This window comes from Cyprinus carpio, chromosome B17, assembly GCF_018340385.1.
Source record: "Cyprinus carpio isolate SPL01 chromosome B17, ASM1834038v1, whole genome shotgun sequence".
Classification (NCBI taxonomy): Eukaryota; Metazoa; Chordata; class Actinopteri; order Cypriniformes; family Cyprinidae; genus Cyprinus; species Cyprinus carpio.
In genome coordinates this window covers 24,318,060-24,332,882 of record NC_056613.1, presented here as the reverse complement: position 1 = coordinate 24,332,882, position 14,823 = coordinate 24,318,060, and the positions used below count along the sequence as shown (strand labels likewise).

Here is a 14,823-nt window from a genome sequence, read left to right as displayed (position 1 = left end):
CGCGTACTAATGCACTATTATGAATTTTTTTAGTATAGGGTGCATCCCAAATCACGTACTAATGCACTATTATGAATTTTTTAGTATAGGGTGCATCCCAAATCGCGTACTTATGCACTATTATGAATTTATTTAGTATAGGGTGCATCCCAAATCGCGTACTTATACACTATTATGAATTTATTTAGTATATGGTGCATCCCAAATCGCGTACTTATGCACTATTATGAATTTATTTAGTATAGGGTGCATCTCAAATCGCGTACTTATGCACTATTATGAATTTATTTAGTATAGGGTGCATCCCAAATCACGTACACTTAATGCACTATTATGAATTTTTTTTAGTATAGGGTGCATCCCAATCGCGTACTTATACACTATTATGAAATTATTTAGTATATGGGCATCCCAATCGCGTACTTATGCACTATTATGAATTTATTTAGTATAGGGTGCATCCCAAATCGCGTACTTATGCACTATTATGAATTTATTTAGTATAGGGTGCATCCCAAAATCGCGTACTTATGCACTATTATGAATTTTTATTAATTAGTATAAGATGGTGCATCTTAAATCACGTTACTAATGCACTATTAGGAATTTTTTAGTATAGGGTGCATCTAAAATCGCGTACTAATGCACTATTATGAATTTTTTTTAGTATAGGGTGCATCTCAAATCGCGTACTAATGCACTATTATGAATTTTTTAGTATAGGGTGCATCCCAAATCGCGTACTAATGCACTATTATGAAGTTTTGTAGTAGTTCACACTGAAAATTCCAAAAAAGAAAAAGTGCAATTTAAATAATCGGATGATGCACTTTAAGGCATTACTTTTTAATTTAGAAGGAAATATCAGAGTTATTTTTTAAAAAAAATTATCTCCATTTACTGTGTTTTCTCATGTCTTGACTGACAGCTCTCGTGTTGCCATGTTGAAAGAAATCGGGAGTGAGTATTCCTCAAAAAAAAAAAAAAAAAACTGTCAAATGCAATCTCAGAATATTATACAAACCTGCAATAATTAAATATGTTCAATAAGACAGATATCATTTATGTATTCAATCCCATTTTATTAACTGCTTCTGGTTTTAACCGATCTCTGGTCAGTTTTATAGTGTAGGTTTATTTTTAATTAACTGAATGGATCATTATATTTATATAATACTATACTTGTATTATGCAGCAATTAAGGCACACCCTGCCCAATAGGCTAACACACAAAACAAGCACTATACATTAATAAAAGAACACACACACGTTACAGAAACTTCATTTTTTAAGGTATCTGTTACACTGTGGGAACGGAAAATCAGCTAATTGATTTTAATTATAGTGCAATGTGAATATTAACTCACTTACACAATGAATATTTCTTGTTTGTTAATTGTGGAACTTTTAGATAATATCATAACAACACTATTTCCCTATAAGAGGATTCATCATGTGAAGAAACTGCACTGATATCAAAGCACACAGTGCTATTATTCACAATAATCATGGGCCTGTTGTGTACCTTGCATCATTTTTAGCATGGCTGAATAACTTGACTAATGATTTAAAAGAGAATACATAATTGTGTGATTCAATGAACACTTCAGTGTCTGCTTACTGAAAACATTTCTTTACTGATTTCTTCCGTTATATCATTACATCATTGATGGTGACCGCTGTGTTATACAACCACGGAGAACAACTAAATTAACAGAAATAGTAATTAACAAACATCACAACAATGTATTATGAACACACATGTATTAAAAAAAAAAAGGCATATTCATAAATTAACATTACATTAACATCTCAAAAATTGAACCTTTAAGTGTTACGTATACGTTTAAAGACACAGTAGGGATGTGAAATCCACTGAAAGCCAGTGGTCTCTATGCAGGGGACATAAATGCATTTCGTGAGCCGCAAACATAGAATTAGTTCACAGGGTTAAAGGTCCTATAGTGTTTGTTTCTGCTGGGGAAATTGAGAGGGAAATTAATGAAATAATAACCTATTATATGACCTCTTAAACTGTAGGTTAGTGGCACTGCAGTAAAAGCTCTAATGACAGATCGTAATTTGTAATTGCACAACAAAGGAACGATATGAAAACATAAACTCTGGATGTTTTAATGTGAGAAATCAGTTCGCTGTCAGTAACATTTAGTTTCAGGAGAATTACTGAAAATGAACTAATTTCCCATCATTATATCCACATACTTCTGAGTTTGTGTTTTGCTTTGTGTTTGAATTTTTCCAAAATTAATAAAATCAACTTAAATGGTCGCAATGGTTCACACACACACACACACACACACACACACACACACACACATTTTAGATTAAGCAAACATCATAGCAGCACATGACATCTGACCACACAAGTCACTGCGTGATCTTCCTCCTGGTGGTGGCGCTGCTGCTGTGCGGTTGTTTGGGAGGTGGTGGTCTGCTCCTGATGTTCTGGCACTTTGGGATGTGTCTCTCTGCCGGCCCTGGGGCAAATCTGCGGCCACAGTGAGGGCAGCTAACATATTCTGAGTTCAGGTTTGAGGCTGACTGTGGCGGCACACTTCCTCGACCCTGACGCATGGTTTGAATGAAGGCCTCGTGTCTCTGACGCCAATTATTCTTCTTAGGCTGCGGATAAAAACAGTAAGACATCAGTAAAGACACGGATAGTGCACAGAAAAGCATTGTTATGAAGACTACCACAGCTAAACAAAACACAGATCAGCCTTTGCAGATGGCAAATAACAAAATTGAGATATTTTTCCACGATCAATGTTAAAATATATATGAATGTACAGTCAGATTGCAATTAAATTTAACTCCTCACACTATCATATGACTTAAGAAGAACTTTTTAGAGTGCAAATCATATTGAGTACTTGTTGATAATTTTATGGTGTGTTTTATTTATTTTGTATTTTTTTTATGGAGCTTATGAATTTAACATAGGCTATGAAATAACAGTATTATTTTTTTTTTTTTTTTTTTTTTTTTGACGGAATCATGTTTTGAACTTTTAGGCAAAATATATTCAACAAATGCATTTTTTTTTTATGTTGAGCAGGCCTCTATCATATTTGATCCATCAGGCTCTTATGGCTCATATAGTCTGATAAAGTGAGAATATGAAGCAAAAACAGCTCAATTTTATTTAGAGACTCAGAATGAGAAATAATATGCAATTTAGTGCAAATGTTGATATTTATATGATGAACTTCTGATGCTTGTACTGTAAATAAATGAGATCTTTATAACAGTAGAGCAGATACTGACATAAAAATATATAGGCCTAAATATCAGTCGTCACTCTATATCTCCAATAATTCAGAGATGAACAAACAAACGCTCCTCAAAAGATCCTGAGGATCAGATTTGAGACTCTAAAACCATGACTGATGGAGAATCAAGTAAAGCTGAGCTGCTTCAGTCCAGTAAGAGTTCATCTGGAGATATTACTGCAGTTATTCTGACCTTTACTTGATCAAAATCACTCAAGATCTGACACCAGAAGCTCCAGCTAAAAGAGCTTTGACTCTGTGTGTGTGACACAAATGTGTCTCAGATATGTTACAGTAGGATTTAATGAGTAAACAGTAAAGCTCTTACTGGTGTTTTGCTCCTGCCGTTGGTTTTCATGAACTCCTCGAGGTCCGTTCCTCTGGCCCTGCACTGTGACATGTCGAAGATCTTGCGCTGAGGCCGCTTGTTCTCACACACCCTCATGTGCGTCTCCAGACGGTCTCGTGCGAAGCATCGGTGGCACACGTCACACGGGATCAGCTGGTGCGCAGCGTGCGGATCCTCCTCCAGACTGAGCTCCACCTGCTGCAGGCGCGGTCCTCTCCGTCTGGCGTTTCTCTCCGGGATGGCCTCCTTCATGAGTTTCGATGTGAGCCGATATAACCCGTCTTTATTTTCTCTCCTCTCATGCTGCAGGTGAGATCTGTCTCTTCTCACAGAGTCAGATAGATTGGGTTTTCTCACGTCTTCACTGTGGTTCTGCGTTTCCCTTCTTCTTCCGACATTGTCCCATCCCATGTTTCTCTCTCTTCGCCCGGTACTCATTTCCCTGCTCCTGTGTTTTGCAGTGTGCTCATACTCATCCCACTCTCTCATTTCCTCCAGCTTGTGAGCCTTTATCATCTCCAAGGTCAAAGGTCGTCTCCTGTCCCCCTGGCCACCATTTATCCCTCGCTCCCACTCCTCCCATCTTTCCATATCATCTCTGAATTCCCTGTGATATCTCTCCCTTTCCTCATCCCAGTCTCCGTATGCATTGCTACAGAACCTGTTGTCCTCCTTTAGCTTTTCCGAATATCTTTTATCCCTCTCATCTCTCTTTGCACGGTCCTTCCTCTCTTTCTGGACTCTTCTCAGAGCCTCCTCTACTTTGGAGATCTTCTCCTGGAGCATCACCTCCTCAGAGTGGACGTGCTTCGACAGCCACGTTTGTTTCTCAAGCCTCTGTTCACGATCCACGTCGCTCTTTCTCTGATTTGTTCTCCCTGTCACATAGTCTGAATTAAGAGCGTCTAGTTTCCTTACCACCTTCTGCTGGTGTCTGTTAGTTGAACACGAGGAAAGTCTCTCGTGATGTTCTGGTTTCGTGACGTTACTCAGGCTGTACGCTCTCTTGTGAAGGACTGGTTTCAGAGGGAATATATTGTCCGATGCTCTCCGTGAAGGGACGTATCCACTGCGCTCCTCCAGATGCATGTGTTTCTTCCTGTGGATGTTGTCTGGATGTTGCCAGGGTTGTTGTCTCTCTCTCGTCGAGCTGGTCGCTCCCTCTTGGTTTTCTAGAGCATGCGGTCTGGAGCTGTGGTGAGTTCCTGTGGGACTGCGCTGTCCGCTCATGCCCTCTCTGTGCAGGTAAGGAAGTCTTGTTGATACGGTCTCTTCTTCACAGAAATGCTGTGTGAATCGCTGGTGTGGCATCGCTTGCATGTTCATGCAGTGAGTGAATATCAGTGACAGTCACGCACACAGCTTCAGCAGGAGGTGATCGTATAATAACAACGTCGTCAACCTGTGGACCGATTTAACACACAGACATTTCTTTAAGAATAGCACAACTGTAATTCTTTCTTTCTCTTGTTTCTTCTATTTAGCATGTCTTTACATCACACAGCCACTGGTTTTGGAAAAGCTGCTCTCATGCTTTAAAAGTAAGACATTACAGGCAAAATCTTTATTTATTTATTTATTTATTTTTTCATAAATTTTAAACTTTATTCCTTCCATAACACAAAAAAATAGAAAAATAAAAATAAAAAATCAAAAAGTAAATATTTAATTTTTTTATTTTCATTAAAAAAATAAAAAAAAAAACAACAATTTAAACAATATTTTCCGATTTATGGAGTGATAACAACAGAAATCCCAAAGTTTAATTCTAATATGTAAACAGAATCAAACAAGAATTTTTGAAACTGGCTTTATAGTGTTATGCAAATTAGACCAGAGTTAATTAAATAAAGATTTTACATTAATTGTAGGCTACAAAACAACTGTTTTAATGTACTGTTATTATTAATCAACGGGGTAAAGTATGCTGACATCTATTTGTTGAAAGTTTTACCTATTGGCACATTTTCATAAGCACCTGGATATTAGACTATAGATGGTTTATTTATATTTATTCAGCTTCATACTCACCCTTCTGTCGCTCTCTTTGATGATCGTCTCCGGTTTAATGAACTCGATAATGTATGTTTCCAGTAGATGTGAAGGGTTGTGTTTACACTGGTTGCTTAGAAACAAGATAAATCAAACTTCCCGGCCCAGTTGCGTCAGACGTCACGCCGTAACCCGGATGACCGACGCGTGGTGGTGGTGATGATGATGATGACGCTGCTGCGCCAGTGCCGCTTCATAAACAAAACAGTCGCTACTTCACATGTGACACGCCAATAAAGTCGATTTGACCGCGGATTTCAGAAACCAGAAAGCCTTTTATCATCGTCCATCCACCGGTAACGTACGTCACACAGTGTGCATCTCTTAGAACACATGTCAGTCACACGTGCGCATGTTCAGATGAAGCGCGTGTGTTCTGTGTTTCAGGTGGTCATGTCCTCCGAGGAGCTGCTGTCTGTAGACTATGAGGTGTTCGGGAGGGTGCAGGGTGTGTTCTTCCGGAAATACACACAGGTAAAGACCCCAGGCCGTGTGTGTGTCACATGATTTCTACATTAGAGGTGTTCCTGTCTCTGTGATCACACACAGCATGAACAGACACAGAGCTGCGGATGAAAGGGTCTGCGAAAGTCATAAATGTGTGGACAAAAACATTAAAGTCTTGGCTATAATAAAAACTACTGACTGTTTTCACTGTTACTGCCCATGAGATATGTGTCGCTGAACACACAGTCAGACATGAAGAGTTTAAAACATGAATTACTATCTAAAGTCACCCATCTGTCTATGTTTCTAACACACAGTCAGCATCTGAAGTGCATCAGAAAAGTTACGCATGAACGCATTTAGGTTTTAGGACCACTTTGGTGAAAGGTTTTGATGCACTTCAAACGTTGACTGCTGTAGTTTATTCAATTTAATGGCTTTTAAGCAAAGATTAAACAGTAAAAAAACAAACAAATATATATATATTAGACTGTTGTTGTGGCCAACAATTATTGCAATTAATGAGTTACATAGAATTACAAAACAAAAACGCACAACCTGTCCTAAACAGACATTTCTTCAAAATTATCTTGTGCTGTGAACACAGATCAACATTCCTTTACAACACAATTCACATCATAAATCAACATGAAATCATAAGGGACCCTATTTACTTTAATACACTTTCAGGTATTTATTTTCCAGTGTTACTTTAGTGTCTTTGAGATAACATTATAGTTTTAGTAATTTTAAAATGACTTTTTAAACTAAAGTAATTAGTTTTTGTCATTTTTGAATATTTTTTCATGTCTGTTTTTGATTAATTTTTTATTTCCGTTTTAGTTATTCAAGTTTTTTTTTTTTAAAAAAAATGTTTTATTGTATTTCACTTAACATTTATTTATTTTAAATGAAATTAAAGTTTTAGTTTAGTAAGTCCCATTTTTCCTGTTTTCCTCATTGAATGTGCTGCTATACTCAGAAAAAAATCATATTATGGACATAAATGGCTAACTAAAGATGTTTCATGTTGACTTCACCCTCTTTTATGCTCTTCATGTGTTTGTCAAAATTTGTTTCTGTGCTTTTATTGATACTGTTTAATCAGTGTTTATTATAAGGCCTGACTTTTTGTTAATTTTTATATTCTTAAATGATAATTTTTTTATGTGATGTAAGTCAGTGTCTTCTAGTGTATGCAGTGCTGTTGATGGGTCCGTCTGTGTGTGTGTGTGTGTGTGTGTGTGTGTTTCAGTCAGAAGGAAAGCAGCTGGGTCTGGTGGGCTGGGTGCAGAACACTGATGCCGGGACGGTTCGAGGGCAGCTGCAGGGTCCGGTCTCTAAAGTCCAGCAGATGCAGCAGTGGCTGCAAACCAGCGGCAGCCCTCAGTCACGAATCGCCAAAGCAGAGTTCAAGAACGAGCGGCCCATCGACAAACTGGACTTTAAGGATTTCAGAGTGGCTCGTTAATGACAGAACAGCTCAATTAGTATTTATTAACATGTACTACTTATTTATTTTCCTTTTGACCTATGGTCTGTTACTGATAAATATGAGGAAAAAGCATGTCCTGCAGGTGCATCTCCTTATCCACCCTGATGTAACAAATAATATACAATATAAACTCAGTGTCCATGTTCACTCCTGTTTCTTTAATGGATTTCTGTTTTATCATGGCTTAGCTTTCATTCACACATTATTGTGTTTCATTATCAGTATATTAATAGTGGTTTTTTAGCTATCATTCAGTCGTGGCCAAAAGTTTTGTGTTTTTTATTAGTTTTCAGAAAGTGCAGCTATATTTAGATGGTGGTGTTTATATATATATATATCGACAATACATATTATATCATATTTGCAGTGTTGGCATAGTTGCAATATCAGCAAAAGATAAATCCTATATAATTCTTTCATAATAGAGTTTGGAATTAGTGGGTTTTTGTTTGTGTCGCCTTTCAAAAAAAAAAAAGGCCATGGGCCCAAAAATTGCAACACACCCCGACACACAAACTTGTATAAGTAAAAATGAGAAAAACATTTGTTGGGTTGTTGGAAGAAGTTGCTGTTGGAGGGTGTTTTGGTACCATTCTTTATCAGATGTGTTTTTAGTGAGCCTGGGCACCCCACACATGCGGACATTATGGCATGACAGGTGATGGTAGCGCTCACCTGAACTTCTCTGGAATAAAAGGTGGTATGACTTTACATTATTTCACTAGTAAAGTACTCCCATAATATTTTTAAAAAAACTAAAAAAAAAATAAAAAACAAATTTAAAGCAAAAACAAACAAAAAAGTAAAATCATAAAAATAATACATTAACTAAAAATACCATACAAATAAAGCAAAAACTAAAAAAAAATCAAAAAACAACAGCTGCCCGCGTTTCCACCATACAGTGAAAGCTCAAAACTAACAAATTCTAACAATTAAAAAGCCTACTAACATCTGACAAAAAAAATGAAGTGCAAAGTTTTTTTTGGGTTAATTTTCTGGCAACAAGGATTGTTTCATCTGCCACTCCCATTCTGGAGTATCCACGACTATATATATATATAGTAGTTTAATATCAGCAAAAGAAAAATGTATAAATAGTAGAGGAAGAAAAATGTATAAATACTATCAAAAAAATCAAACAAACTTGTATAACAAAAAAAAAAAACAAACTTCAAAAATTATGTCCACCACACAAACTTGTAAAGTAGGTGTTGTCTGCAAATAAATAATAAAAAATATACAAAATTACAATCAAACAAAAATGATATTTACATTAATTAAAGCAAAATACAATAAATAACAAAAAAAACTAAAACTAACAAACAAACAAAAACTACTAACAATGACAAAAAAAGAAGTGCATTTCTATATTAATGAGATGTCCTACAGTGAAAGCTAAAACTAACAAACAATTAAAAACTACTAACAATGACAAAAAAAGAAGTGCATTGGGGCTCAACAAGGATTGTTTCTGCCAGCCCTTGACTGGGTTTTTACTTACCATACCAATATTTTCACTTGCCCACCACAAAAAAAGAAAGAAAAAAAAAGATACTTTTTTATAGTAATATGTGTCAGAAATATGTTTTTATAAATAATTAAACAGAAAGTAATAGCCGGGAATTACAGGGCTGAAAATGAACTTTATTTTGGCAAATGGTGGCTCACAGTGATTTGTTTCTGACTTTCGCACTCATCACTTAAAGTCAGTTAAGAACAAACTCTGACAGTGATTTATCACTAGAGGTCGCTGATTTGCTGCATCACATCAACACTGCTTGGTTGCATTGCCAACATCTGCTGTAGATGTACAGTATATTGGAAAATCACCTATACTGAAAATGCTGTCAGTGTGAAAACCCCTTTAAACAGAGGAGATACTGCAGCTTTTATCACTCTGTCACATCCCTCCTGGTTAGTGGACAATGTTATACAGGTGCTGGGAGAAGACATCTGCCTGCTTTTTGTTTGTCAAGATTGACGTCCCTAATTTTTGGCAAATTATTATTACGTTTAAGTGTTGGTTGTTTAAAGAAAAAGTATGAGTCCCATAAATATTATATATATATATATATATTGCTTCCACCAGTGAAAAAGTTGTCTCTTATGAATCAGGAGAGAAACAGCTCTTAATAAATATGTGTGTGGATTTTGATGTGAGAGACAACAGGAGATGCACTTGGTATGGATTATGGACTCATATTTTGACCAGAAACAATGGTGTTCAGTTTCTTACAAACATTGATTAAATGTTAACTGAAGTACTGTAGATCATTGTAATATTTTTAAGTTTTTATCATCTCTTTGGACTCTCATTCTGATGGCACCCATTCACTGCAGAGCATCCATTGCTGAGACACTGATGCAATGCTACATTTCTACAAACCTGATGAAGAAACAAACTCATCATTTTCAGCAAATTTTCATGTTTGGGTGAACCACTCCTTTAAAAGCATTGGAAGCTTGGCTACCATACAACCATGTGTTTATGTTAAGTTGTGTGCATATTTCAGCAGTATAGCATTGTTTAGAAATAAGCAGCCCAAATTCTCCCACTGCATCCACAAATCCAAGCTCGTCAATAGAGGCCTGGATCTTTGCAGGCCTATTTCCCCTCTTGAGGAAATCAAATTTAGATTCTGGCTGAAGGTACATCATGATGTGGCACTGTCCATAAAACATGCTTCTGCATAATTCTTTGCTCTTGTGCCGTGTTTCATGTGTACATCGAGCAGCGTGTCTGGTATTCTCCCAGAACCAAGACTCCAGAATGAATGGATGTATTGTGAAAGAGCCAAACATTCCAGGAAATGAGTGTTCCCCACCCCCTAGTCTCCTTCCAAAGCCTAGACGGGACGCTTACTTTCTACAGGAGCTTTTTTTTAAGGCCCAACCACCCATATGGACACGTTGGGAAGAGCTGAAGCACAACCAGTGCAATGTTCCTCCGCTAGAAGCATGCAGGTCTGTTTTTAACCGCTGGAGGGACAAAAGTTACATCATGTATTCTTTATCACCCTGCAAAGACTGACATATGAAGAGTCAGAGAAATCTATTTATTATTTATGTTACGTATGTTTGTTTGTTGGTTTGTTTTTAAATGGAACAATTTATTAAAACTTCAGACAAAGTCTAAAAAATAAAAAAGAAGTCGTCAAAGAAGAATAAAAAGGAGCTCATTCTCGAGGAGGAAAAAAAAACTCCTTTTTATTCAGAGGCCCAAACTGAGCATAAATATATACCGATATTTATATGGCCAAAAAGAGATGAAATTCTGATAGCTTATGTAAATTGATGAGAACTTCATAACAGTAGGCTACAGCAGATAGGCCTACATGATCTAAATATCAGTTGTCACTCTATATCTCCAGTAATGTGTCTCAGTAAGATGAGATGTAAATGATCCAAACATATAATGCAGTGATTGAGAGATGAAGAAATAAAGGCTCCTCAGAAGATGTGAGATGTTCTGGAGGCTTGTGAAGATCATTCCTCCGCTGAGGAACATTGAAAGTAAAGCTTCTGGAAACAAACGCTCCTCAAAAGATCCTGATGATCAGATTTGAGACTCTAAAACATGATTGATGGAGAATCAAGTAAAGCTGAGCTGCTTCAGTCCAGTAAGGGTTCATCTGGAGATAGTCAAGTCTGCTTTATAGTCAATTCTTCCACATGTACAGTACATACATACAGAGAAACTAAAATACCCTACTCTCATACACATAACACAAACAGAAAAAAATAACACAAAAAAAAAAATACAAATAACAAAATATAAAATACAAATAGGTCATGTAAAGAGAAAGATAAGTAAAGCAGCACAAGGCACATGGAACATAGAGTGCAAACCAGTGAAGTAAACAGTGCAGATATAATGATTGTAGTGCAAAAGAGCTTATTCAGTCTGATTGAAGTGTCAAAAATCTCAGAGAGCAGTTCTTTATTTAAACTGAGAGAAGAGGTAGTTGAATGAGGTCAGTTAACTGCTGAATGAGGTAGTGAGCAGACCAATGCTGTACAAAGTGTCTGGTGCAGATCACAGTGTGTTAGTGGGAGCTGGGGGGGGGGACTGAAGTTCAGAGTTCAGTGGTGCATGGGGAGAAAGAGGGGGAGGGGGGCAAGGTCGGTTCAGCTTCCTGACAGCCTGATGGATGAAGCTGTCCTTCTGGCCTGGAGACTCCGCAGTCTCCTCCCTGATGGCAGCAGGCTGAAGAAGCTGTGTGACGGGTGAGTGGGATCACCTGCAATGCAGAGGGCTTTGCGAGTGAGACGGGTTCCGTAAATGTCCTGGAGGGAGGGGAGAGAGACACCAACGATCTTTTCAGCTGCTCTCACTATGCGTTGAAGAGTCTTCTGGCAGGACCTGTTGTAGGCACCATACCACAGTGATGCAGCTCGTCAGAATGCTCTCGATGGTGCCTCTGTAGAAGGTGCACATGATGGGGGCCGGGGCTCTGGCTCTCCTCAGTTTGCGGAGGAATTAGAGATGCTGTTGTGATTTCTTGGCCAGTGCTGCGGTGTTGTTGGTCCAGGAGAGGTCCTCTGTGATGTGCACACCCAGGAACTTGGTGCTGCTCACTCTCTCCACAGTCGCACCGTTGATGGTCAGAGGAACATGCTGAGTGTGCGCTCTCCTGAAGTCAACAACAATCTCCTTCGTCTTCTCCACGTTCAGAGAGAGATTGTTATCACTGTTCCACCCCGGCCAGGCGGCTCACCTCGCTCCTGTAGTTTGTCTCGTCTCTGTTACTAATGAGACCCACCACAGTCGTGTCATCCGCAAACTTAATAAAGCGGTTGGAGTTGTGTGACGATGTGCAGTCGTGGGTCAGCAGAGTGAAGAGGAGGGGGCTCAGCACACATCCTTGGGGGGCCCCAGTGTTCAGTGTGATGGTGCTGGATGTGTTACTGCCGACACGTACTGCCTGAGGTCTTCCAGTCAGAAAGTCCAACAGCCAGTTGCACAGCGAAGTGTTGAGCCCCAGCTGGACCAGTTTGTGAATGAGCTGTTGAGGGATGATTGTGTTGAATGCTGAAAATGCTGAACTGAAGTCTATGACCAGCATTCTGACGTTTTAGTCCTTTTTGTCTAGATGTGTGAGTGCTGAGTGGATGGCAGTAGTGATGGCATCATCGGTCGAGCGGTTGGACCGATATGCAAACTGGAAGGGGTCCAGGGGGGGGGGGTGAGCAGACTTGATGTGTTGCATGACTAGCTGTTCAAAGCACTTCATGAGAATAGGAGTAAGTGCAACTGGACGGTAGTCATTGAAGCAGAATGGAGATGGCTTCTTCCGGAAGCAATATCTAGCAATAAGTGCCATATTAAATACAATCATTTATTATAAACCTCACCTTATGTATTTGGAAGCATAGTCATTTAGATTTTTTAAAATTAGGCCTACATGCCTTTTCTAATACATTCATTTCTTTCTGTCTTTCTAGTTCAACCTCTTGTGTGTTTTTGGTCAATTCCATTCAGATTCCTACTCATGAATCGAAAGACAAGTTCTTCAATTCTGATTCAGTTATTCAACCCTGATGGATCCAGTGTTTTATCTTTATTTTATTTTATTTTATTTATTTATTTATTTTTTTGGGGGGGGGGGGGGGGGGGGGGGGGGGGGGGGGGGGGGGGGGGGGGGGGGGGTTATATCTAATAATATACCCCTTATGCAAATTAAATTTTCCTGTTCTCAGGTTGTAGTAGACTCACAGGGCTGTGCTTCACTTAATGCAGGAGTCAAAAAAAAAAAAAAAAAAAAAAAAAACGCTAAAGTTCGAAATGAATTCTATAATTTACATTTATATCTGCAGGTGTCTCTTAAAGGAGCCATGTGTAATGTCTGGAAAAAAAATCAAGTCATACTCCACATTCCATACCAGATGGGGGCAGTATGCCTCAATAAAGTGAATTGGTCTACTCTAGAGTAACAAACGAGAAACGGCATAGTCTCTATGCTCCGCCCCTACCTTCACAATAACCCTAGAGCCATAGCCGAAGCCTAAGAGGACGTTTTGCCTCCAGAGGAACCGTTGGGTGATGTCAAGTGATTTTGAAACATGACATCTTCAAGCTACTCCCCTTCACCTTTACCAGTGAATATGTTTCATATTCGTTTTGTTCCATATTACATTTTGAATTGTATATACACATTACATTAAATTACACATTAAATTAATTTGACAGACAGCATTCTGTCAACATCATTGGTCAACATCAGACAGCTGATGTTGACGAAGCTAGCACCAACCAACGTAACCAGAGCTGCCAATTCTCAAGCATTCACCGTGAGACACACGCAATTGACTCTTTTCACACGCTTTCAAAAACTTGACCGCTCTGAAATAGTGAGTGAGTGCGCGCGCGGCCGGGTCGCTCTCTCTCGCTCTCTCTCTCTCTCGGGTTCATTATCATCAAAGACATTTCAAGCTTCTTAGGTAATGTTACATTTTAGCATCAGCTTGGTAGAGACGGGCTTTGGTAGATAACAGGTGAAAAACGGATCGGATCTGTGGGTAAGTTATAGCTAGCTTACTATCAAACGCAGCTACGGTTAGCCATTGCTAACATTAGCACGTTTATCGAACAGCCTTCGATACATTTCTATGTTATAACTTCCCGAAAAAATACGCAAACATATAAAACAAACTTCTAGCGAAATACTAACAGCATCTTACTTACCAATCCAAAAGAAATGGTGCAAGTTTGGAGTCGAAGCTCATTTCTTTCAAGTCCATCAGTTGTCTCCAGCGATGGAAAGCAGTGCCGATGTTTACTCTGTTTCGGCTCCTTTTCTTATCGGATTTGATTTGTGATTCCGAGTGCGGTTGCTTGACATCAGGTTCCAGGACGCCCACAAGCCGTGCGAGTTATTCGTGTATTGCAGGTTGGCTGGTGGTTATGTTGCCCGCATACCGCCTCCCATGGCCGAAACTGGTATTACGACACCTGTCGGGCCGTGGCTAGTAATGCTAATGCTAATTAAGGTTGATATTCTGCAGCACTATAACTTGACATTTTTTTAATGACATCATCGCCCTTATCTCTTCTCATTCTTTTGATGCGTGTAGGTCATTTTTGGATTTTTTACCTCAATTCTTAAAAATTCCACCTTTAACCAACGGATCATATTAGCACATGCTCGCGAGCGGCAGAGCGAAAGCGTTTTCACATAAGACTG

The 14,823-nt window shown here is 38.6% G+C and overlaps 3 protein-coding genes across 6 annotated transcripts in view; 2 read left to right on the top strand and 1 right to left on the bottom strand.

The window, feature by feature from the left end:
* Nucleotides 1-14,823, top strand: part of LOC109087857 (NUMB endocytic adaptor protein) — a 590,428-nt gene that overhangs the window by 456,367 nt on the left and 119,238 nt on the right. The window lies entirely within an intron of this gene.
* On the bottom strand, nt 2,372-5,810 carry LOC109074453 (zinc finger C2HC domain-containing protein 1C-like). The gene is made up of 3 exons (XM_019090483.2): nt 5,674-5,810; nt 3,622-5,044; nt 2,372-2,643 (listed from the first exon to the last, which is right to left on the bottom strand). The coding sequence occupies exons 2-3, from the start codon at nt 4,966-4,968 to the stop codon at nt 2,389-2,391; spliced, it is 1,602 nt and encodes a 533-aa protein (XP_018946028.1). The 5' UTR covers nt 4,969-5,044; nt 5,674-5,810; the 3' UTR covers nt 2,372-2,388.
* On the top strand, nt 5,945-7,615 carry acyp1 (acylphosphatase 1, erythrocyte (common) type). The gene is made up of 3 exons (XM_019090484.2): nt 5,945-5,990; nt 6,082-6,168; nt 7,397-7,615. Exons 2-3 carry the CDS (start codon nt 6,088-6,090, stop codon nt 7,610-7,612), a joined length of 297 nt encoding a protein of 98 aa, XP_018946029.2. The 5' UTR covers nt 5,945-5,990; nt 6,082-6,087; the 3' UTR covers nt 7,613-7,615.

Bases quoted from the DNA above. Each gene is read 5' to 3' on its own strand.
- LOC109074453 (XM_019090483.2), bottom strand. From the start codon at position 4,968: ATGAACATGCAAGCGATGCCACACCAGCGATTCACACAGCATTTCTGT. The intron at 2,644-3,621 runs GTAAGAGCTTTA...TTTTATCCGCAG, and splicing joins ACGGCAGGAGCAAAACACCA to CCTAAGAAGAATAATTGGCG.
- acyp1 (XM_019090484.2), top strand. From the start codon at position 6,088: ATGTCCTCCGAGGAGCTGCTGTCTGTAGACTATGAGGTGTTCGGGAGG. The intron at 6,169-7,396 runs GTAAAGACCCCA...TGTGTGTTTCAG, and splicing joins TCTTCCGGAAATACACACAG to TCAGAAGGAAAGCAGCTGGG.